Source organism: Ixodes scapularis, unplaced genomic scaffold, assembly GCF_016920785.2.
Source record: "Ixodes scapularis isolate PalLabHiFi unplaced genomic scaffold, ASM1692078v2 PGA_scaffold11__112_contigs__length_91849675, whole genome shotgun sequence".
Classification (NCBI taxonomy): Eukaryota; Metazoa; Arthropoda; class Arachnida; order Ixodida; family Ixodidae; genus Ixodes; species Ixodes scapularis.
In genome coordinates this window covers 53,295,076-53,321,193 of record NW_024609837.1, presented here as the reverse complement: position 1 = coordinate 53,321,193, position 26,118 = coordinate 53,295,076, and the positions used below count along the sequence as shown (strand labels likewise).

The 26,118-nt window shown below is 43.4% G+C and overlaps 1 protein-coding gene across 1 annotated transcript; it reads right to left on the bottom strand.

The window, feature by feature from the left end:
• Positions 1-16,629: 16,629 nt before the first annotated feature.
• On the bottom strand, positions 16,630-25,252 carry LOC120839969 (glycine-rich cell wall structural protein-like). Its single transcript, XM_040210388.2, has 2 exons — positions 25,130-25,252; positions 16,630-17,040 (listed from the first exon to the last, which is right to left on the bottom strand). The coding sequence occupies exons 1-2, from the start codon at positions 25,250-25,252 to the stop codon at positions 16,630-16,632; spliced, it is 534 nt and encodes a 177-aa protein (XP_040066322.2).
• Between the last annotated feature and the right edge of the window lie 866 nt (positions 25,253-26,118).

The following is a 26,118-nucleotide window of genomic DNA, read 5'->3' as shown; positions in this document are numbered from 1 at the left end:
GTGTTGAGTAAACACCAAGCGTGGGGAAAACAAACGGGTCAGAGCGCCCTCTATAGTTCGATCTCCTGCCCAATAGGAGTTTCATCAGTTAATTTAGTCTGGCGCAGTATGGCCTCCGTTGCTGTTGCGCCATAAAACCCGCAAACAACAACAACCCGGGAAGGATGGTTCCTCCACATCTAGTTACCGTCCAATTGCCCTCTGCAGTTGCCTAAGCAAGACATTTGAACGGATCATTAATAAAAGGCTCATGTACTTTTTAGAAAAAGAAAACATTTCAGATAAGAATCAATGTAGGTTCCGTTCCTGCCATTCCACAGTTGCATGACCATTTGGTGCGCCTTGAAACTACAATTCGTGAAGCTTTTGTTAATAAACACTTCTTATCAGTGTTTCTTGACTTGGAGAAGGCATACGACACAGCATGGCGCTATGGAATTCTTCGTGACTTGTATGAAGTAGGGGTACGTGGGAGGTTGCTTACTATTATAAAGAGCTATCTATCTGAGCGAACCTTTTTTGTGAAGTTGGGCACTGCTCTCTCTAGAGAATTTGTTCAAGAGACTGGAGTACCGCAAGGCGGTATCTTGAGTGTTACTCTCTTTATAGTCAAGATGAACTCAATAGCCCGGTCTATACCTCCATGTGTGCAATATTCTCTTTATGTGGACGATCTCCAGATATCCGTTTCATCATGCAATCTTTCCATTTGTGAACGTAGACTCCAAGTTGCAGTCAACAACCTCTTGAAGTGGGCAGACGAAAATGGTTTTAGGTTTTCTCCTGATAAGACTGTGTGTGTCAGCTACTCTCGGAGAAGGGGAATCTCCGTAGAGCCTTCCTTACGAATGCACCAGACTCCCATCCCGGTAAAGAAGGAGCATAAGTTTCTGGGTCTTATCTTCGACCGTCAACTGTCCTTCATATCTCACATAAAGAATCTGAAAATAAAATGTCAGAAATCACTAAACCTCCTTAAAGTTCTGTCCCACAAGACATGGGGCTCTGATCGTCTATGTCTTTTACAAATTTATCGCTCTCTGATTCGCTCACGTCTCGACTGCGGCAGCTTTGTATACGGATCTGCCAGGCAATCATCTTTTAAGGCACTGGACCCCATCCATCATCAGGGACTTCGTTTAGCAATTGCAGCCTTCAGAACGTCACCTGTGCTCAGTCTCTATGCTGAGGGAAATGAGATGTCTCTTGACAGACGGCGATTATCCCTGGGATTTATGTACTCGTTAAGGATACGATCGGTCACTCAGCATTCAGCCCGGGAGGCTGTAGAGGGCACTAAATATCATAAGACGTTCGAAAACAAGCCTAGTTTTATCCCTCCATTTGTGATGAGAAACAGGAAATTGGCAGAGTCTATCGGGATAGACAGTAAGCTCCCAGTTGATACAGTTGCAAGGACGGTGGCACCATGGGATTTTAACTGCGTACGTTGTGAATTTTCATTAACAATGTTCAATAAGAGGAATACCCCAACTGAGGTCATGCGACAAGAATTTTTCGAACTCAACAAGGAACATGGTTCTCATTCCCACTACTATACAGAGGGCACAAAAACTGTATCATTTGTTGGCTGTGCCATGATTGGCCCTTCAGTAAGAAGTGTTCGTAGGCTTAATTCGTCCGCTACTGTTTTCACTGGTGAACTGCATGGCCTTCTGCTTGAAGTAGATCATATCACCCAAACAAGTAAATCTCATGGATGAAGAAAGAATAAAACAATTAAAACAGGGACAACACAACCACATCTTTCAACTAGCAACAGACGAGTAAACTTTCAAACAGCGAGCAGCCGACTATACCCAGTAGGAGTAGGGAAAGAAGGGGGAGAGAAGGAAAGGAAAGGAAAGAAAAGAAACGCGAAGTGCAAGTCAGGGTGGTAGGGTTATCTCGGATTTTAAAAATTCAACCTCAGTTTTCGTCAGCAGGAGGGAAGGGTTAGACACGTTGTTTTTTTGCTGTGGTCATCGCGAATGATTCTATGATTTCCCTGCCGAATCTGCTGTCATGTCCCCCCAGGATTTTTGTGTCATCAAAAAGGGGATGACAACGCAAACACGAACGGGCATGTATGACTATGGGATGATAAGAATCTGGAGAGGCCTTAGAAACTTCGTTGTGGTGTTCGCGGAGTCTGTGATTGGTGCATCTGCCGGTCTGTCCTATGTATTGATGGCCGCAGCTCAAGGGGATGGAGTAAACTTTCTTCTCTTTGCATGGAATGAATTTCTTTTTGTGTTTGACGGTGCAGCCAATCGGAATCCGGTTGTTGTTCACTTGTTGACATAGTTGTTTAAGACGCATGCGGCACGAGAAGACAACATTCGTGTCGAACTTTGAGGCAATGGATTTTATCCGGTGGGCTGAATTGTGTACGTAAGGAATGACGGCGAATCGGGCTTTCTTTTTTGTGGATGGCGAGTGGCGATCAAGCCCGCGAATCATCCTTTCCAATACAGATCGGAGAAGGTCGACGGGAAACCCTGCCCTGACGAGCCTCATGGGCTGCAATTTGAAGCTATCTTCTGAAAGATGACAGCAAGACTTCGTGAAGGATGAAGAAAACAACGATTTGATGATACCGTGTTTTACCGACTTCGAATGGGCGCTAGAAAACGGTAAGACAGGTTTGGCAGACCTTTGTTGAAATGCCCAGCAGAGTCCAGTGACACTGACATGAAGCCGCAAATCCAGGTACTGAAGACCTTCATTCGATGGTTCTTCTTTCGTGAATGTAAGGCCTGAAGAACAAGCGGAAAAAACCGCTGTAATGCTATCTGGAGAAGTTCGAGCAGGATGAATGATTACCCAGGCAGCACAAGGTGTTGGGCCAATATTGGAAGAGCATTGGCAAAAAAAGGTCCAATGATGGTCCACTTTAGCCAATCTGCACCCAATATTGTCTATGCCATTATATAGCATCTTCAGTGATGGCCCAGCTTCTCCAATGACCAACCAATATTGGAAGCACATTGGCATAAAATGGGCAATCTTGGCCTGTCAGTTCCATTCACTTGCGAATATTGGATGAACACTGGCAAAACATGGACAATGTTGGCCTGACAGTTCTATTGGCTTACGAATATTGGATGAACACTGGCATAAAATGGGCAATCTTGGCCTGTCAGCTCCATTGGCTTGTGAATATTGGATGAATAGTGGCGTAAACCGGACAATGTTACCCTTTGAGTACCCTTGGCTTGCTAACATTGGATGAACACTGGAATAAAATGGTCAACGTTGGCCTGTCCGTGCCGTTGGCATTCCAATATTTGATGGGGACTGAAAATGGACACTGTTGGCTTGTCTGCAGCATTGGCTTGCCAATGTTGGATAAACACGAGCTTATAATGGTTACTGTTGTCCTGTTAGTACCATTCGCTCATCGTCATTTCAAAAACACAGTGGCATATAATGGTCAAAGTGTGTTAGTCTCACAACACCATTGGCTTAATAGTGGAAGCATGTTGAAATAGGCTGGTTTTGGCAAATTTCGTTTTACCTCAACAAGTTGAAATTGCTCGAGCGATTGTCAATTTAATGTTATTTTTTCAAAGCGCGATTCAGGTGCTTTTCTGCAAAGCAAACAAAATAACAACAACGTACAGAACTTAATGGCGATGTTTTGCTCCTTCACTGTGCATACTAAGGAGTCGCGAGCGATATGGGCTCATCAGGACCGCCCACTGGGAAAAAAAAAAGAAGAATCGATGTGCGCGTTATAGTCACCATAATAGATTATGTTGACTTTATGATCTCGACAGAAAAGCTTCGTACTCTGACTACGGGCTTGTGGGCTTCACCTCGTGTCAGGTGAAGAACTTCTTTGCGATTGATTGGAACAAGACACTATTCTGAAATGTGGTTGTACAATGACGGCTCTATGACTTTACGGCACTACTGCTGCTACAATAAGAGCTCTAATGCCTCCTACATGGCGCCAAGGCACTGATAGCAGACGACAATGTTGGTTTGATTTAGAGTCTAGCCCCTTTTTTCCGCATTTGATTTATCACTGTCTCTTTTCAGTTTTGACATTAGGCTCCGAGCTGATTTCAGAGCTTCCTGTCTGTCAGTCCTTCTCCGTCCTCTTGCTGTAGAGTTTATCATGTATAAGCAATCTCTTCTACATTGGTTTTTGGAAACCCGGATAGCAAATTCCAGCAGAGAGAAACGAAAGAATTCGAGAGAGAGAAGTATGCAGGGGAGGGGTCGCGCCGACGGCCTCGGAACTATATCTCCGTTCCACCTTCAGTCCGAGCGCAGTGGACGCCGCGAGCCATCCCAGCCGATCCACTGCCGGGAGAAAATCGCGTGACCTGCCGGTTGCGCAGAGCGCCACAGGGAGCTGAAGGTCACACGACACCGACGACACTCTCTCAACGCTGGATTGGCTGAGGTGGCTCCTAGCGTCCGCTGCGCTCGGACTAAAGGTGAAACGGATTACGTCCCTGAACGGCTTCCCCTCCCATTTTCCCCACGCCGTCACTAATCTCTCCTTTGTGGGTGAAGCGGACTCGGCGACCTTGAGGGAGGAGGACACTGCGCATTCCTAAGCTGACAGTGCCGGGGAAGCTACGCGCCGGCCGGACCAGTCATCACCTGCACCGCTCACTGCGCGTGGTTACGGGAGAGAGTGTGATCACGTGAATAAAAATAAACCTGAGATTGGTTCACCGAGCTTCTTAGCTTCCTCTGCACTCTCAGCTTAGGGGTGATGGAGTCCAGACCGCGAAACACACGCACACACGCACACACAAGCACACAGAAAGTGGGATCGCGAGCACAAAGGCCACACGATGAGGCAACGACTGGAAGGCGGTGGGGACGGTCTCCTCAATTTCCAACACGCGCATCCGCGAACTGCAAGTGGGCAGGTGCGCTTCGCAAATTATGCATGTTTTTTCATCTTTATTTATTTATTTTTTTTTTGTGGCAGAAATAGCTTTTTCCTCGAAGGAACAAGAATGGAAAGATAATCATGCTGATACAAGGACACCGTGGGTCCGTTTCCAGGTTGTCCGAGTGCATTCGATTGCTTAGCAGCATCATCGGGCGAAGCGGCTCGGCATCTCCGCCATTCATGGGCAAGAACGGTGGTTCTAGAGTTCCGATCACCAGCAGCGCATTTCGTCTTAGTGCCAAGTGCGATCTTCAACATGCGGATTGCCAAGACCATGGATATTCTTTCGGCAGCGCCTACATACCGGTGATCTTCCTTTGTTGTGGGCATACATGGGACCACTAGCTTCGACGGACCGAAGACACGACGGACCACTTTCTCTTCCATGTGAGTGACAAGGAGAGGTCCTTTTAACCATTGGGGATGGGTATTCTTGCTACGCAATGTACGTTTTGTCACTTTCCGATGAGTTTGAACCGTGTCGCACTCTGTGCCAGGGATCTCCGACGAGTTCAACGCGGAATCCACAGCGATCGGCCCGAAAAGCCCTGTACAGCGCTATTTGTAGTGCTTTTTATTCTAATAGACCGCGAGAGGAGTTCTGACTGGTTCTTTCTGTGCTCGAAGTTTTTTTGTTTCATTTTTCTTGTTAAAATACGGCTGTCATTTTGGCGGCAGATGTGTGCTGCAGTGAAAAGCCCTCCAGGTATGTCCAAAGCCGAATACCACAAAGCGTTGAGTAGTGCTTATTTGACAAGGTTCGGCTTGTTGGGTGCAAGTTGAGTGTCAGCTATGTCACCGCGCTCTGCGAGTGTAATTGACACTAATTGTCTTTACACGGCAAGCTATTTTATATGCGTAATTTTTTTTTTTGAATTCTTGATTGATTTAAGCATAAAAGTTTGTTCAACTGTCATGTTCTTACGTGTAGAAATATCGGTGTGAACTTAGATGGCGAGATTATAATTCTTAAAACTTCTTAAAGTTAGATGAAAGGTTAAGGGACGCCATGATGTTGCAAGATTAGAGCTAAGCAATTGATAAAATAACCTTCGTACTATTCGAATATTTTTTTTAATCACTATAAATATTTGAATCTAGATCGATCGAGCTTTGAGTAAGGACAAGTCGGACGAACAAAACAATAGTAAGCGCCTGGGCCGTCTTGCTAGAAACAGCGTCTCAGCCGAGACGGGGGAAGAAAAAGCACTGTCAAAGCCAGCGTACGAGCTGAACGGGACTCAAACCTCGACTCAAGACGCTCGCGCGTTCCAGCCTTTACAGTGCTTTCTTTCACCCAGTCTGAGCTGAGACATTGATTTCAGCAAGCTGGCCCGGTGTCTTACCTGCGCATCTATTTATTTTAGAAGGCAGTACTAAGTTTTTTATATACTAAATAATAAAAAATAAATTACTGGAAAAGAAACTTTATCATATAAAAAAGTAAAAATAAAAAAGTCGGTAGGCTTTTCCGAGATTTTATACTTGAAGAGCAACTGAACCGATTAATCGAATAGTTAATTAAAGGGCACCGATTACTAATGAAGCTATGTTTTATTTATTTATTTATTTATTTATTCAAAATACCTCAAAGGCCCGGTGGGCATTACATGAGGGGGGGTTATTTTCCAACAAAGGCATACAGTACAACGCAAAAACATCGAAACAAAATAATAACTGAAATTAGAACATACTGATGTGCGACAAATGACGACAATAAGCACAGGACAATAACTAAAAGTAGTTGAATCAGTCATGGTAAACACTTTGGGACAAAATAACATAATACAATGCTAATAACAACGGAGCACCGAAGAATGTCAGCTTGCATACTAGCCGGGGATGAGAAAGAAGTTAGTAAGTGCACTGCGGAACATTTTTGCATCAGATATGGTGACAATGTCGTCGGGAAGACCGTTCCAGTGTTTGATGGCTTGAGGAAGTGCTGAGTTATTAAATGCTAACGTTGAACCAAAAAGGCGTTTAAAGCTTTTGCTGTTATTTTGACGATGTGACACTCTATTCGGTGGTTCTAAAAGTGATGAGCTGGAAAGACCGGGGTTATAATGCAACCGATGAAGTAAGCAAAGAAGTGCGATTAGTCGACGAGTCTCGAGGGGATGAATAGAGTTATTTTGTTTAAGAAGGGAGACGCTGGCAAATCGGGAATAAGATGATGATATGAATCGGGCGGCACGGTTTTGGACAGATTCTAACTGGTTAATTAAGTACTTCTGATGAGGATTCCAGATAGGTGAAGCGTATTCTAGTTTCGGGCGTACGTAGGTATTATAGGCTAGATGGCGTAGATGCGCGGGTGCGGCTTTTAGGTTTCGCTTTAGGTACCCGAGAGTACGTGACGATTCAGCAGTTGTAATGTTAATGTGGGTAACCCAAGACAGATTCGAGGTCAGATGCACGCCGAGGTACTTGTAAGATGAGACAGCAGGTAGAGAAGCGTTATTTAGGGCATAACAGAAAGATGAGACTGAGCGTTTCCTAGTGAATGAAACCAGGTTACATTTATTTACGTTTAGTTGCATTTCCCATTTTACACACCAGTCGAGGACCTTGTTAATATCACTTTGTAGGATGTCATGGTCAGTTTGGTTGTTAATTTTTCTATACAACACACAATCGTCAGCGAAAAGCCGGATTGTAGATGACACGGTGTTTGGAAGATCGTTAATGTAAATCAGAAAAAGAAGGGGCCCAAGGACTGTGCCCTGTGGGACACCAGAGGTTACATCGGTAGTCGTAGAGTGAAAGTTGCCAACCACAGTAAATTGCTGTCTAAGGGTTAAAAAGTTACGTAACCAAGAGAGCGTGAGGGAATCCAGGTTTAGAGCAGAAAGTTTGGATATTAGGCGACAGTGGGGTACCCGGTCAAATGCTTTAGAGAAGTCTAGGAAAATAGCGTCGGTTTGAGAGCCGGAGTCCATGTTAGTATGAATATCGTGGGTGAACTCGAGCAGTTGTGCTTCGCATGAGTAGCCCTTCCGAAATCCATATTGGTACTTGTAAAAGAAGTTGTTGCTTTCAAGGTGTCGTATGGAATGGGAAAATACTATATGTTCTAACAATTTTGACACGACACTGGTTAGGGATATGGGGCGATAGTTAGCTACAGATGATTTATTGCCAGACTTAAAGACTGGAACGATCTTCCCAATTTTCCAGTCCTCAGGAATGGAACAAGAAGACAAAGATTGTTGAAATAACAGGCACAGTAGCTGCGAAGAAATTTCACTGGTATTTTTCAGGATTTTAGAACAGATGTTATCAGCACCAGACGACGTGGATATATCAAGGTTACTTATAAGTTGACTAATACCGGAACTTGTGATAGAAATGGGATTCATGAATGGGTAATCAAAATCTGCCACAGGTGGAACGTTCGATTGGTCCTCTCTAGTAAATATTGATGCGAAGAATTCGTTAAAAACGGAGGGACAGAGAGCATCAGCTACAGGGTTCCCGGTATTATCGGATAAGGAAATAACCTGGTGAGATTCCTGCGGTGATATTATTTTCCAGAATTTTTTGGGGTTGTTAGTTAGAAGGGAGGGTAAGTCGGAGCCGTAATATTTTTCTTTGGCCAGGATAATAGTGGATTCGTATTCTACCTCGCAATTTTTATAGTTTGCCCACGCCTCAGGAACATTTGACCGTTTAGCAAGGCGAAATAGTCTTTTCTTTTTTCGGCTTAGGATTTTAAGGGATTTATTGAACCATGGTTGGTTGCTATTGGAGTGAATGTGGACTAATGGGACAAATGCATCGATTAGTTCAGATATTTTAGTCTTAAACAGGTGCCAGTTTTCTTCAACAGTTCTATTTTGAAATCCATCAGCATAAAATGGAAAAAAGAGAGAAAGTGCTTCGTTAATTGAGGGAAAGTCGGCTTTGTTATAATCACGAATTTGCTTAGTCACTGCTCGCTCCATATCGGTATGAAGATTAATGCTGACATTGATCAACTTATGATCACTGAAACCGGTAAAAAGTGACAATGAATGAACAGACTCGGGATTTGATGTAAGAACTAAGTCCAAAATATTGTCGCCACGTGTCGGTTCATTCACAATTTGTACCAGGTTAAAGTTTTGACATACATCCAGGAAGTTTATTTCCTGCTGACCATGTGAAGTTTGAGTGGACCAATCAATAAGTGGAAAGTTGAAGTCACCAAATAAAAACAGGTTCGCGTTTGGAAAGGCCTGGTGTAGGGCATAAAGTTGATCATGAAGTATGTTGATAAATTCGGGGCCACTGTCAGGGGGACGATAACACACACCCAGGATGTTCTTTTGGAATGAGGAATATAAGCTAACCCAGATTATCTCTAAACTACAATCATTTGGAATCTCGTATGAAGGAATCTGTTTTTTAACGGCAATCAGCACGCCACCACCTCGCCTGTCCGGTCTGTCTCGACGATAGAAGTTAAACTCAGAACCATTATTAAGGATTTCTTTATTTTTAATATCAGGTTTCAGCCATGTCTCAGTAAGAATCGCGATGTCAGTATCAGTGTCGTAAAGATAGGAAGAGAATGCATCGCGTTTTGGTATCACACTTCGAATATTTGTGAATGATACAGTAAGTGCAGGGGGGCTTATGACGGGGAGAGAATTCGTCGAAACAGCACGTCGTGGGATCGGTGGCTTATTTTTCGTGAGCTATCTTGGCATGAGTTCAACGCAATCTGAGTCAGGGTTGTACATATAGATAGTGTTATCAATTTTTAGTTTGTCAAATGATAGTCTAAAAGAAACGTTTTTATTCTTAGCGAATTCGATTAGTTTCCTCCTTGCGTGGCGGACTGAGGTAGAAAAGTCTTCTCCAACAGAAAAGGGTGTTCCTTTCAACTTAAAACCTGAAGACAGGATGCGGTCTTTTTCTTTGAATCTGGAAAACTTTACAATGATAGGGCGTTTCTTCTCAGTGTTAAATTTTCCAATTCGGTGGGCTCTTTCGATACTATCTGGGTGGATGCTGATTTCGAAATGACGAGAACAAAAATCGATCACCTTCCCTTCGGACGAGGCCCATGTCTCATTTGCATCATCGATGATACCATAAAATAGCAGGTTAGACCGACGAAGCCGATTTTCAGCGTCATCGCATCTATATGCCACATCATGCAACTTTGAAGAAATGACAGTGAGTTCACCTTCGGAGGCAGGGGTATTCTGCGTGGCTTTGCATCTCGTCAGTTCGGCCTCCAACTCAGCAACTTTCGCAGTTAGTCTTTGTATCTGCCCGTCCGAGACTTTTTGTTGTTCCTTTAGGGTTTTTATTTCCGAGATAATTCCTGCCTGACCATCTTCTATTCTCTGAACGGTAGCCAATATTTTTTCCTGTATGCCCGGGCTGTCAGTGACAGGTCCGGGGTTAGATTCTACATCGCCCGCCACTAGCAGCTGGGAGTGAGACAACATGGAAGCAAAGAAAGATTCAAATAATGCATAAACACATTGAAGAAAGGCTAGGGTGTCGGTGGGGCATGACACAGCAATCAGACAGTAATTACTAGATCGGCAACTAAGACTGGCGGTCCGATAACTAACCTGCAACAGCAGAAACGGTGAGCGCTCCATCTTGCGCGTGTCATGCCCCAAGAAGAATGCGTTCGGGGCGTCCTTATATACGGCCCCGCCGGTGGCAGACGATCCAGGTTGCCTGCACAGTGTCGCCCAAGCATCCAGAACTGGGTTTGGTGTCGTCGTTGTGTTGAAGAAGTCGGTAGGGGATCTGGCCGTGTCGCGTAGTCCAGGCTTGGCGCCGCCGCACAGTGAACTCAGAAAGACGAGAACCTGCAACAGCAGAAACGGTGAGCGCTCCATCTTGTGCGTGTCATGCCCCAAGAAGAATGCGTTCGGGGCGTCCTTATATACGGCCCCGCCGGTGGCAGACGATCCAGGTTGCCTGCACAGTGTCGCCCAAGCATCCAGAACTGGGTTTGGTGTCGTCGTTGTGTTGAAGAAGTCGGTAGGGGATCTGGCCGTGTCGCGTAGTCCAGGCTTGGCGCCGCCGCACAGTGAACTCAGAAAGACGAGAACCTGCAACAGCAGAAACGGTGAGCGCTCCATCTTGCGCGTGTCATTTTGATATTCATTATTGACAGGCGTAAGAGAACTGAGAGCCTCTGAAACCCTTCACCTGAATCCAACCCCCGCTTCTGTCTCTTTCAGAATCCTGTGGTCATGCCCCTGTGTGGTATCCCCTTCCTCGCCCAGCCCTCTGCCCTGTCTACTACCGAGCCTGCCGCCGACCCTGCCACCGAGTCTGCCCAGGCCCCCGTGGTTGCGCAATGTTTTAAATATATTTATTCGATCTAAATAAATTATGAACTGTCAAACGTTATGAACAATTCATTTGCATGCTTTAATGATTTCTAATGTGCCCAAATATGATCAAATTGCCGCATTTATTAGATTTTAGTATAAGAAAGAAAACGGTGCTTCAGGAAAAAGGGAAACATACTTGCTTGGTTCTCTGCACTGTTTTTGTGACACTGGTTAGAACACTGGCTGAAAAATAGCATCTAATAATGTCATAGACAATGGATGCAAAAATTTGCCAGTGTATTAAACTGGATGCTAATATTGGAATAGCCATTATTTAAGCCAATGCTGGAAGAGCCAGTGTGTAAGGCGTTGGATGCCAATGTTGGTTCAGCCAACGGTGAAACTTCTATGCCAATATTGGATAAAAAAGCGGAAACCACGTTGGTCCAACGTGGGCTAGAACGTTGGCAAACCAGCGGTCCAACATGGGCATCAATGTTGGACCACCATTGGATCGGGTAGCGGTTTTCGAAAATGCCAACGTCAGACCAATATAGGAACCATTTTTTGCCAACATTGGACCAACGGGGGTCCAACAATGGTGTGCTGCCTGGGTAGGTAATCGTCTACATATCTGAAAACATGGCAGCCAGGGGTGGAGATGTCCAGTTGTGCTTTTATAGCTCTGTCAACGAATAAAAGGAACAATTCGCTGAGAACAGGGGCGAGACATGAACCGATGCAAACGCCCTTTTTTTGGCGGTAGATCCCTCTTTCATGTTCGACTAAGGTGGACTGGAGATATAGATGAATCAGGTCCACGAATCCAGAAACGGAGACACCGGAGGAATTCTGAAAATCCACAGCTCCGTGCTCAAAGATGGCGTCGGAGATTGAGGCAATCACAGACTCCGCGAACACCACAACGAAGTTTCTAAGGCCTCTCCAGATTCTTCTCATCCCATTGTCATGCATGCCCGTTCGTGTTTGCGTTGTCATCCCCTTTTTGATGACACAAAAATCCTGGGGGGACATGACAGCAGATTCGGCAGGGAAATCATAGAATCATTCGCGATGACCACAGCAAAAAACAACGTGTCTAACCCTTCCCTCCTGCTGACGAAAACTGAGGTTGAATTTTTAAAATCCGAGATAACCCTACCACCCTGACTTGCACTTCGCGTTTCTTTTCTTTCCTTTCCTTTCCTTCTCTCCCCCTTCTTTCCCTACTCCTACTGGGTATAGTCGGCTGCTCGCTGTTTGAAAGTTTACTCGTCTGTTGCTAGTTGAAAGATGTGGTTGTGTTGTCCCTGTTTTAATTGTTTTATTCTTTCTTCATCCATGACCAAAACCAACACGCTCTTCTCCCAAGCAAGTAAATCTCGGTCAGTTATATATACAGATTCGCTGAGTGCTTTACGGGCTCTGACATTGCTTGAAACCCCAAAGAATGCCCTCGTTGTTTTATTACAAAACAAAATAGTAGCAGCAACCGGGAAAGGATGTAATATTCTATTCTGCTGGGTACCGAGCCATGTCGGAATCCCAGGGAACGAAGAGGTAGATCGTGCTGCGGGCACTTCTGGCTCCCGTGCTGTAGACATTAGTAGCATCCCATACAGAGATTACTGTGCCCTAATCAAATACTATGTTAAAGCCCAGTGGCAAGCAGAATGGAGCCTACAGGTGTCAAACAAACTGCACATGATTAAGCCTTTTTTTAGTGAGTGGCAGAGTGCTAGGCACAGAGACAGGTTTTATCAGGTAGTCCTTTGTCGACTACGCATAGGACACACGCAGCTCACGCACGGACACCTCTTACATAGGGAGGACCCTCCTGAATGTGAACATTTCCAGGAACCGCTGAGTGTCTCACATATCCTTCTCGAATGTCCTGCGTATGAAGAAAAACGCCTCCACTACTTTTCCCAACTGTACAAAGAGCATGTTCCTTTACACCTACGTGTATTGGAAATGAGCCACTACTCGCACCCACCCAGGTTTTTAAGTTTTTAAAAAGCGTTGATCTTTTTTACAAATTGTAGCATTATTTGTAATGTAAGGTCCTCTTATTTAAACATTTTGCGAATTACTAGCTACTAAAGCTCTTTCTTCTCCAAAATCCTCTTCTGCAATAGTATCATTTCTTGGCGCATCATAGCCTTAGTTGCTTTTGCGCCACAAAACCCCAATCTACTACTACTACTACTACTCACACGTCGAAAAGAAATAAACAAATTATGTTTCTCGAGCGTTTCGAAGTTCTCTAACTGGTTGTGATAACGTTTGAAATTTGAAAGTTCTTCTATCTCCTTTGTTTTCACAAATGTTTGATATAGCGAATTTTTACGCGATTTTTTTTTCAAGGAATTCCTTCGTAACCCATGGTTTACGGATTTTACTAGAAGGACTTTTTGATTTATATGGAAAACAACTTACGTAGAGTTTTTCAAATCGATTCAAGACCATAGTGTACGCTACATCTGGATCCGTTTCAAGAAGTATGTCGCTCCAGTCAATACAAGAAAGTTTTGTCTAAAGTCGTCCAGGCTATCTGGCGTTATATTCTAAAACTTTACTACCGTCGGTTTTATCTGTCTTTTATTTATGTTTATCTTTACACACAAAAATATACAACAGTGGTCGCTTATGTCAGTTATTACTACGCCAGATTTAGTTTGTGATGCTGAAAAGCTCATAATAAACACATCAAGTATTGTGGAAGATTCAATAGTGATCCCCGTAGCCAAGGATATCGTATTCATACATCCGTTTGCTTTAATCAGCATATTCATCTGTCTTTTATCCGAGAATTCAAGTAGCATGTTTATATTGAAGTCGCCCCCAAGATCCTATATTTATTTTCATTTGCAAACTCAAGAAAACGTTCAAGGTAAGAAAAAAAAAAAAGCCGAAATATTACCAGCCGGCGGACGATAACAAACTGCGAGAACACTATGACCTATTAATACAGACAGCATCTCGTAATTTTGGTGAACACAGCAATAATCAGTAAGCATCTCGCAGGACATGCTCTCCCTTAGCTAGAGTGCCACGCCTCCTCCCCGACATGTGGTGTGGTTTAAAAAGTAAGTATTGTACATAGGTAATCGATGTCTGACGTCGAATTCAGCGCATCATTTTTATTTATCGACGACAAATGTGCCATACCATCCATTCTGAAGAACACTCCTGAAAGTGAACAATAAAAACAATGACAAAAGGACATTACGCAAGTTTCTGCAAATCATCCAGGGACCTAATCACATGCACCTGATCTCTGTCCTTTTTACGCACGAGAACGTTTTCATTTCTGTAGCAGACGGACTTTATAGTTTGTTTCCTTGGACCATTGGGAGCCGAAAATTCGACGTGAAAAATATTTGGAGCAAGTTGCGCCATTGTCATTTGCCAGATCACTGAAATAATAATTTAACTTACCCCGATATTACTCTTTCAAATATAATCCCGCTAGTGCCAAGTGCGTCTGCCAGTATCAAATGACATACTTGCAGAGCATGATGAGCTGCAGTGCCGCCGCACAGCCCTACTGAAGCAGTGAAAGAAGATGTGTGGCGCAGGTGAGCTGATGAATATTAGACAATATTATAAAACTGGAGACACGGAAACAAAAAGAACGTACAAAACACCAGCTTTATGTACCTCTTCTTTGTTTCCGTATCTCCGGTTTTATTATGTTGTCTGAAGTTCTTCCTCTAGCTGTGTAGAACAATTTCTCGACTATGAACAATGACGTAGGTAACTTTCCCTCGTATCTAGGCGTTTCCTTCTTACGTGATTCAAGGGTGCACAAATATGATTGCACGCAATACTTCGTTCACACCGAAGCTGATAGTGCCGTAAGAGCTACGCACTCGTCGGGCCAATAGACCGCCTCCCTTTCACCACCTGACCCTGCACTCTGCGCATGGTAGCGAGTGGCAGCTTCAGCATGAGGCAAAGTAGTATGACTGGTTCAGCAATCCCGCAGCTTCCACCGCACTGTTAGTTAAGAGGGAGAACAAAGTTCGACCTTTGTTATCTGATCAAAAAGAAATAGCGAAAGACGCAAAAGTGTCTTAAACTGAAGCTCTGATATCCAACTTCTGCACGATTCATATGATGCTTGGAGTCATCCTCTTCATCGTGATCATCCGTGTGCCCGTGTAGTGAAGTCTTACGTACAATCGACACGGAATGAAACCCGAACGCCGGAACGCGTGGCCGTTGATACAGGCTGCTCCACCTGGAGGGCCCCTGAAAACTAATGAAAATGCACCGGGGTGCGAGGGTGCGGGTCCTGCGAAGGGGAGCTCGACCCTCGCGCGGCGCGTCTGGGAGTTCCGCGTTTCGCGGGTGGCGCGCTGTAAGCGCCGTCACATGCGATGCAAAAAGCACTGTCACTCGCTCTGTGTATTGAATTCCCAGCGATATCTCTTCAGAGCTGTCACTCATTATCGCTTTGTGTATCGCAAGGGCGAAATGAAAGGTGAAACATTTCGTGCACGGAAGACCCGTAGTGCTGGATGACGTGTCACCGGAACATCGTGCCACGCGCGGTTTCTGAGGAATAGTGAAACGTCATAAACGCGAAATAAAATTCGTTTGTTCGCATGACCATACTCTTTATGAAACAAAAAAGAATACTACAACAGACTGACGCGGATCCCTCGGTTTTTATGAGCAATGCGCATGTTTTCGTGCGAGGTTAATTATCAGTCGATTCTTAAAAAGCGAGGAATTGCTTGTTGACGCTCTCTTCGGTAACCACCGATATGCGAGGCGTATCAATTCCGGAGCGGAATAAATTCACCACCCTGTGTGGGCAGGACCTATCGCAAAGAGCTATAGCCAGGTTAAGCGGCCGCCCGGTGTCGAACGGGCGACATGGGGCGACAGTGCGGCGACACGAAAACACCCTGAGTGACGGCGCTCACAGCGCGCCACCGGCGAAAAGCGGAAGTCCCAGACGCGCCGCGCGGAGGTCGAGCGCATTTTAGCAGGACCCGCACCCTCGAACCCCGGGCACATTTTCATTAGTTCTCAGGGGCCCACCAGGTGGAGCAGCCTGTCTCGATGGCCACGCGTTCCGGCGTTCGGGTTTCATTCCGTGCCGATTGTAGCTGAAAGATTGACTTAACAGAGGTTCAGTCCATAAACGCGATATATTAGGTAAACAATGCCTCCGCACGGCCTGATCGATACTGACTTGCTTCTTGCCAGGGTGCTTCATTTTTGAAGATTGAGGGCGCTTCAGCAAAGAGGGTTAAAATACAACGTAGAATCAACATTCCTTTAACATTTGTTTAATTCACAAGCTCAAAGCTCTCCAATAGATTCAACATAGTTTTTGTCATTCAATTGTCGTCCTGGTGCGTGCGCCGGAACGTTCAGTTACTCTTTTATAGTTCCGCGTCAACCATGGTAACCGTGCCCGCCGCCGTAGCCTCCATGATGGCCGTAACCCACTGGTCTTCCGTATCCGTGTCCTCCATGGCCGTAGCCCTTTCGATGGCCGCTTTCGTGACCGTACCCGCCGTGACCGCCGTAGCCTTCATGGTGACCTTCGTGGCCAACCGGTCTTCCGTAACTGTGCTCTCCACCATGGCCGTAGCCTCCTTTGCCGTGCCCTCCCCCATAGCCGTAACCGCCATAGCCGCTGGGGTGTCCTCCGTAGCCGACTTCCCTTCCGTATCTGTGGCCTCCATGACCGTAGCCTCCGCTCATGTGGCCTCCTCTGTGATGACCGCCGTGTCCGCCATAATGACCCTTGTATCCTCCAGCAGATACAACGACCAGTACCACAAGGAGAACCACAACTCCCACCTGTTGACGGGAAAGGGAATTATAGAGCAAGCGGGATTAAAATAAATAGGCCCAGTTATTCTACGTTTATAGGACATTGATGTTCTATACGGGGTGTTTTTTTTAAGCTTAACGCATTTGTTTAAAAAAAGCCTTGAAAGCTACACTTGACCGGTTTGTGCAGGTGAGTTTTACAGCCACGGGAGCATCGTATACAGGTCTATCTGTAACGATGAGCCGAATAATTAAGTAAAACATTTAATAACATTTTAATTAGTGAAAATAGACACATGGTTCCAATTAGAGACATGCTGAGAGTCGTTATGAAAATTAGTATTTTTAGAATGGACTTAAGCGCGTGAAAATCTCTGTAGTGCGATAAATTGACAACATGCAGCAGGAGCAAAATACCTGTGTCATAACGCGCCAGCACGATTTTTCTGTATTTTATCATAGCCCCGGCTTTGTACGTGTTGCATGAGTGGGACTTTTATCGCAATACTACGCTTACCTAAAGAAGCACAACAAAACACACACAATGACGAGAAAGTAGACAGACAGGTCACAGCTATATATATGATTAGTTTCCACTAATAAAAACCATTTCCGAGTGCGCTATTGTCTGTCTACTTCCTCGTTCTTGTGTTTGTTTTGCGCATTTTTAGGTGATCATGAACCAACTGGCCCAAATTGCTAACTTACTACTACGCTTCCCTGGCGCTCGAAGTATTTCTAAAAATTTATGGTTTAAAGGTTTCGATGACGCTCAGCGAGTTTATACGGTAAACCATGTGTCTATTTACGCTAATTAAAATTGGATTATTTCTTTACTTAGTTAGCCGACTGATCGTTACCATTTGTTGCCTATTTTACGCCCCTCTGGACCGTACAACTCACCTGCACAAACCGTATAAGTGTAGCTTTCACGGCGTTTTTCACGAATATGTTAAGCTTAAAAAAAACACCCTGTATATTAAGCGATCTGTTTTCACGAACACTTTTCAAAAGCAGATATTTGTCAAGATACTCATGCAGATATAATTGCGAATAAATTTACGTTAAAGTATAAAATGCAGCGCAATAGCGCAGTGTGTCTGGATAACGATGGTTAGCAGGATCGCTTTAAAAGTGTCTTATTAAGATTAATGTAATAGCTCATTTGTAATAATTTACGTAGTAAAAAAAAAAAAAACACAAAAAAACGGACATACTAGAGAAACCTGAAAAGCATCAAAGCTCTTTTTTTTACATACACATATCCTAAAATTTTACGCTTATCCTTCAGACTTCTTTTGGGCGCAAGCCAGGACCTCTAAATTCGTCAAACACAAAGTTGGGGCCAAAGTTGAAGGAGCGCAACGATTGGCCTATCACGGCGATGACTTTGCACTTTTTCGCCGACGTCCAATCGGCACGCTCCGCGAACTTTCTGCTCCAACTTTGTGTTTGACGAGTTTAGGGCCCCAAGCGTGCAACCCGATTCTTTAACTTATTCCGTGTAAAAGTGGAAAGTTATACTTTCTACTATACTTGGAAGTTATACTTGGAAGTGTCGAGATCGACAGATTTATACTTGTCTCGAGATCGGCTTTTTGTCTCCAGTTTTTCTCACAGGCTTTTTAAAAGACTGGCTTCAAAGCGCCCTGTTTACACGTATTCGCATCCCCTGCTCGTTGCTCGCTCTCTCGCGGCGGAACCAGAAAGTGCTCCTGCAATGTTACCCCCGCTTCCCCGGCTCAGAGCCGTGTATAGAGAGAGTTTAGTCTGCGTGTGGTGCGCGGGCAGAGCCAGGGCGTGCACCACACGCAGAAAGAGAGCTTGACATGCTCTCTTGGCCAATTGGAAGCCGAAAAGAATCCCCTAGTGGTGGTAGCGAGAAACGGTTTTAATCGTTTTAGTAAGCGCGCAAGAGCTAAATGTAGTAACTCTTCATGGTTGAAAATAGGGTGCACGTGATATTTTGATCATGATCACGCAGAATGAAGTAAGGAAAGAATGTGCCGCTCAGCTCTTTTTTGCTCGGAAAGAGTGTGACCGCTCGGACAGGAGATTCCCGGCCCTCGGCGCCAGGTGTACGCATTCATTCTGTCGATAGTTCCACTAGTCGCACTCTTCCACCATGATTTTGGATGACCGTGATTGAAACATCACGTGCACCATATTTTCAGCCTAAAAGTTACTCCCACGCACTTATTAGGTTTGTTTCTCGCGAGCACCGCCAGGGTATCATTTCCGGCTCCTGGTTGGCAACATTCGAATTTGTGAAGACGCCCTGGAAAACGCCCAGCTCGCTTTCGGCCTATGGCGCATCCTCATTTGTCTCCTATACTTCCCAATGAATGGCCAAACTCTCTAAATATACGGCTCTGCCCCTGCTCAGCAGGCACGGCCGAACAGCTCGTGGTCAGCGTTAGCGAACCGCCATTCCTGAATCCAAACAGCACTATTCACTGTCCCAATGTATTGATGTGCAGCGCATATAAGACGCTGAACCCTTCTGCTTCCCCGGTTTTCTAACGACAACAAAACGTGCCGCAGTTAAGAGACGTGCATGCTGGTTGGCGTTCCTTTGAACCGCAAAGGATCAGACTATGCGAAACAATGCCATGTATAAATAAAAAAAAAATGGTCTGGAAATTTTCATAATTAAAAGAACGCAATCCATTGTTATTATTATTTTTTTAATGGAGCATTTGGTCAGCAAGAATTGGCGGCGAAATGCGAAACTTTGCTGATTGTAAAAGTTCGATACTTTGAGAACACGCCCATATGACTTATCCACAGATAACATCTGCTTTATATGGATTGGCCCTGCTAGTTAGCGTGCTTTTAATTGATTTTATAGAGATTCTTTTTCATAACATGTTAATAAAATGCACCTATGTCCAGCGTTGGCGGTAACGCGATGTGGGTAACGCATTATTTTTTTCGGTAACGTAGTAACTTGCACGTTACCTTTTAAAACGGGTAACGTACTTACATTACTTATTTCGAGTAACATACCTCTAAAAATTATACTTATTTTTTTTGTGTTTTTCTGTACCTCACTTTACCTCAAGTCCAGACGCAGCCTACGAGCTGATCGTACCAGTCAGTGTCAAAAGTGCACCGTCATGGTGTTCGTTATGCTGTATCATCGCTAAACCAAAAATAAACAAAAAGGTCCAGGGACGCGCGCGTTTGACGCCGCTCGATTTGTCGCAATAGCTCGTAGCGTCGGCTGCGAGGGGAATTAAGCTAAAACAAAGTATAGGCGCCGAGTCATTTATTGGATACACTCATTCTACACACCTTGACATATTTTTTTTTCTTTTCTCCACTCAAAAAGTCCGACGTTATAAAAAAAAAAGACAAAAAAAAACGCCCACGTCCTTTGTCCTAATGTCGAAAAACGTTGTTGGTAAAAAAAAAAAGGAAAGCAGCTACCGTCAAATTGGGGAAAACAAAGCAACGCAAGAGTTACGTGCGTTACTGTTGCGTTGCCGTTCGCAAAGCCTTATCATAGAAACGCGTGTTTGTTTCCAAGCTGTGCAAGCGTGTGTGCGTGGCCTAGTCGGGGGCGTCACGTTCACGCGACGCGTGACGTCACACGGGTTGTGACGTCGTCACCCTATTCGACCGCTTAATTTAGCGGGAAAGAGTCCGCTAAATTTGGCGGTAAAATATTTCGCTAAGGTCGGCTGAAAATACCCCCTAAATTTCGAGGGAAAATGTTTCGCTCAACACGCGGAGGGATCTTCCTCGAAATTTAGCAGAAATTTATACCGTCTAATTTAGGAAATCGATTAGGTGATGACGTCACAGCCACGTGTGACATCACACGTGGCTGCGCGTGTTGCATTATGGGGTTCCTGGGTCCCACCGACGCCAGATTTTCTGAAACACGAGCTCCTAAACCTATCGCAATTAAAAGGAACGAGGAAAATGCAAACAAGAAAAAAAAAAAAAAGTCCCAGAACCAAACGTACACTGAGCTTACGAAGTGTCAGCGAGCGTTTCCACTTGTTTTCTGAAAATAATTTACTCGCTGTAGTATCTCATTATCCAGGCGATTAAAAGCGGTTGTATGAGCGTTGAAGGGGAAGAGAAAAACATGGTATGAAGAGAAAATCGAGAGTACTTTCGAGTGGAACGTGATGGCACATAAATATTCGCGTCACTAAAAACATACTATTTTGTAAGATTTAATTTACTAGATTGTACAAAAACGTTAGATTGCGCAATGCTTTTCTGTCATATAGGGCCCTCATGTGAGCTTTATGCAAAACAAATATAGTAAAATTTAACGACAAAAATACCACACTGTCTTAACAATATCTCAAGAGGCTACGCCGAAGGAGAAATACAATAATAGTGAAATCCTTACTGTGAATCTCATTGTGCGACAAGTTCCGTACTGCAGCGAGGTTCGGGAAGTTCGAAGTCTGAATAAGAAAATTTCTTGCTACGCTTTGTGATAATCTCCGGGAGCTTATATAGTATAGATACGTCGTAGTCGACTGGCGAAATACTTTTTCCTTATTTTCCCTTTCCACAAGCCCCTTTCTCCACGTTCTCTGCATATCATAGCCTGAAAAATAGATATTATTTACACAGACACATACTTCTGACGCATCTTTTTTAGATAGACGACGCCGACGTGCACGACAATAATCACTAAAGAAAGTTGCGGTAGGCACCTTCCTAGCTGTTTACAACGTATGAGATACATTTCCTGTTAAGCATGTATCTGCTTTTTTTGGTAATTGCGTTTGTTATTAAAATTTAGCGATTGAACGTGCACTTATTTTTATTAAAACGGAATGCTCCAGGGAATAGTTACGGGTTTGGAGTGGAGCTTTTGGCTGTAAAGATGGTTGGTTGTTATCAGTATTGCAGATGATTCAACATAGATGCGCTGTTCTTAGTGCATCAAAGCTTGTGAAACAGTCACTATCAAGCGTACATATGAATTCTTTAAAAATTTAGTTGTATTTGTGAAAACAAAGTTAAGGTTTTACACTACCTGTTTTGCTCATCAAGATTATGTAAAGGCGGGGACACGTTTCGCTGTACCACTTGAACGAGCCATAATAAAGAATTAAAGAAGGAAATCAAGGTCACACCTTAGTTTGCTAGTTTTCACATAGTGAGCACACGAAACGGCTTGGAGCTAATCCCCGGAAATTACTGAAATGCAATCAGCAGATACATCCTCTCTCGTGTCGTTAGCTGTTGTACTGTGTTGTAACTCACTGCGCACAAATGACATTTGTGCAGAAATGTCGCTTGAACTCTATTTTAGTGAGTGATCTGCATGAGAGCATAGTTTTTAGCGCCAGGTGAACTTTATTTACGTTTGTTTTTAAGCACACGCGTCAGTTATTAATAAAGCACAGTCAAAAGTATTGATCTTAGTCACAAATATGAATCACCAATTATCAGTAGACTGCCCATTTCTTGATTAGAAATAAATGTGTTTGAGACGTTTAAGAAACACTTCGTTGTGATTAGGCTTTGCTCAAAATTCAACCAAGACTGTTTTCTTTTTGAGTCCTTAATTTATGCGCAAATATATGATTGTTTACGATATCGTTTGCGAGTTGTAAACAACCTGACTTTGAAAATGAGGGTTTTTCAAGCTCTGGGAGGAGTCGGTGCTTTGGTATGGTGTCACACTTTACGGTTCTTGTTCGAACTCTAGAAAAAGTAAATTAGATAATATTTTGCATTACATTTGTAGAAATTTAGCATACATAACCAAATTGGATGAGTAAAGAACAGAGTCAAAAATGCGTTCGCTACAGCTTTTGTCATCTGAAAGATTATATATCTACTAGTTACGAATTATTTTAATAGTACGTTTAAGATACTTGTAAAAAAACTAAAGGTTTTGAGAAAAATAGAGCGGTTCGCCCTCCCTAGAGTATACACAACTTACGGAAAGCGGGTTCGGTCTTTTTACGTTCCTCATTACTTTAATTTGTTGCCTAATGAACTTTTACATCTACAGTCGTTGAAAGTGATAAAAAAGAGCTTAGAAATTGGTGTTGTAACTACGATTTTTAAATTGTACGGGTCAAGAGTATTTCGTTTTTCTGTTTATTTTGTGCTTTGCATTATTTGATGGTAGTAGTTTCTCTGCTGGTTGCCAGGTCACGCCTACAAGCACTGATATGCTTTTGCGGACCTGTTTGTAATGATGTATATTTCTTCGTGCAATAAAGACATTATTATTACGATCTAGGAAACTCTTGAAACAAAATGCGCACTAGTGAATAGAATATGTAAATATATTGTAAACGGAAAGTATTTGAGCCAAGTTGATTGATAAAGGCAGACACAAAAGTCAACATAATCGTCATAGTGAAAACCAAAAAAGCTAATCCACAGAATCTTTAATTTTAACTGAAGCAACCATACATTTTTAAATATCTTGAACCACGGGACGTCTTGCGATTGATCTGCTAACTGATTGGTGACGAGGTCAAATTTGTGAAGCACTCCGAGTTTTTCTTGGGAAAAGATATATTTATTAAAAATATTGCTTCTAAACTCAGATCCGCGCAATGAGTTTAACGCGATTGTGATTCTCGGGAATAATGCGGATCTTTATTGCGATGGGCAGAAAGTCAAGATTTTGACTATCTAGTCTGATTTTTCAGGCACTAATTATTATTGTATTTTTTCCCTCGATAATTCTCCTGGAAATTTGTCAGGATTTGTGCAGGTGTTCGGCTGAAATAAGTACGTACAGTTTTCAAATAGAATAGCCAAGACAGGGCGAAAAGGCTGACCCTCCTAGAATCTCGGAGGTATTCGAAAGTATGATCCAATAGATGTTCTAAACAAATTTTCGAACTTAACTTCTCGTTCTTATTGTATAAAAGGTAACTGCGCTCTTTTGGGTCCATAATTTCTTTTATCTGTTTAAATAATAATAATAATAATAATAATAAAAACATGTATAGCACGTAGCGCATATTTTTCCCACGTAGCGCATATTTCCTGCTCCTACCAGGACACGCCTACTACTGTTGCTCCTGTCACACGCGCAAAAAACGAAACGAAAAACAAATAAGCCAGTGCATAACATACGCTGTAGGTAATATGATACGTTTGAAAACACCAAGCTACAGCGGTTAAGACCTGCGAAAACAACACATAACACGTGTCCTTAATGCACGTCGTGTGGAGTATATAGGCTGCTGAAGGGGATCGGAAAGTGTACCGAGCCGGCATTTGAACCTCCTACTTCCAGCCACAGCAATACCAGCACTCCAAAATGAAGTTCATGGTGAATGGAAAACAATTTCACTCTACATTTTTTTTTGTTTGTTTGGTATTTTTAAAAGCTCGAAGACTGTTACTAAAACAGTGAAAGGTAAAACCGTAGTAGTATTGTTTTTAGGTCTGGAATAGATCTGACATTATGGACAACAATTTCATTCTATACCTTTTATATTGAAATAGGCGAAGAAAAAAAATTTCCCCGCAGAAAATATGTGGGATGAATCTTTCGAAAAAAGGGTTAAACAAAGTATGCATCATTCTTAAATTCCTCCAAGTTTTTACGTGATGCCCGTTATAAAGGCTATATAAGCTATACACAAAGCACAAAGTTAGCTGAAACTGGACGTCACAATACGCAAAGAATAGTAACCGGAAGATAGGAAGAATACTTTCAGACGACGTAGGATGAAACTATAATGAATCGCCACCTACCGCCTTTAAGATTAGATATTCATTTTTAAAATTTTGGTGTCCTTTATTGGCAGGAAATACTAAGCGTTAGGGGATATATAATAAAAAAGAGAGCACAAAATGTATACGGACAAATGAATAATAAAAAGGACGATAAGGCTCTTTTTTGTGTTTATGTTAATGTTTAAAGAACAACTGCCCAGCTTTTTGCCTTTAACGGTATAGTTTATATGGTGAATTATTTACTTTTTGACCCCTTCAGATGCCAGCTCGATCAATCTCTTTTCACAGTTTAATGGTGTTTCATGAAACTCAATACGCATACATTTAAGGTGGTCTAAACCATAGGTCATAAAAATATATTTAGGCTGTTTAGCAAACGGTAGGTCGATCACCTTTGCAATTCATGTCAATGTGTATAACAAACCTTTCCGTTTACCAGGTCGCAGTTCTGGTGTTTCTTCTGGCACTGGCCCTGGTGTCTGCTGGAAGAAGCTACGGCGGTTACGGAGGTCATCACGGAGGACACGGTCATGGAGGCTACGGCCATGGGGGCAGCCACGGAGGACACAGATACGGAAGATCTGTCGGATACGGTGGCCACCACGGCCACCACGGAGGCTACCGTCACGGAGGAGGACACGGCAAGGGGGGCTACGGCCACGGATATGGAGGACACGGAGGTCATCGCGGTCATGGCGGATACGGTGGACATGGTTACCGTGGGCACCACGGGAGGTAGAGAGAAGACATCTGAACTTCCCAAACAGATTTCCTTTCCAGTTCCACGTACCGCAAGCTCTGCTAAATATGAAATATGTCTGAGAATGTTTGCCTCTTTTTCCTCGTGAATAAAAGGAAGATGTACCGTGATATCTTTGCGAAAAAATGCTTGGTAGTTTCTATCAATTAACTCTAGATATTGTTATAATCTTTGACAACTAGACATAAAACAAGCGTTGGTCATTACTAGAGTTCAGTGTTCTTGTGTTTTTTTGTTTTTTTTTGGAATTCGGGAGGATCATAGAGTGTGCTTAATGTTTCGACAAATTCAGTGTTTTTGTGTAGATAGGTCAAGTTTTAACCAATTTGACAAGAAAAACCTTAAAGTTGTAAACCCCCATCCAAAAAAATAAAATCAGACCCCGAAATATAATAAAAAAAACTAAACTCCGAACGCACGGTACCCTAGTTAATACGTACGGGCAGTGTGGCAATGCCTTAAGCATTATACATATTTTAGTTGAATGTCCTGCTTATCATGAAGAACGTCTTTTGTATTTTTCGCAACTGTATCAAGAACAAGTCCTACTACACCCAGCTCTGCTCTTTTCAAATTTTAGATAGTATCGGCCTTCTACACCGATTGTAGCTTTCTTAACCTACAGATCATGCCCATCACCCTTTTACGTTTTG

What these genes read in the sequence shown, in the direction of transcription:
- LOC120839969 (XM_040210388.2), bottom strand. Translation starts at nt 25,252, where the DNA reads ATGGCCGTAGCCTCCATGACCGTGTCCTCCGTGATGACCTCCGTAACC. An exon ending in GCGACCTGGTAAACGGAAAG is followed by an intron (nt 17,041 to 25,129) that starts GTTTGTTATACA and finishes TCCCGTCAACAG; the next exon opens with GTGGGAGTTGTGGTTCTCCT.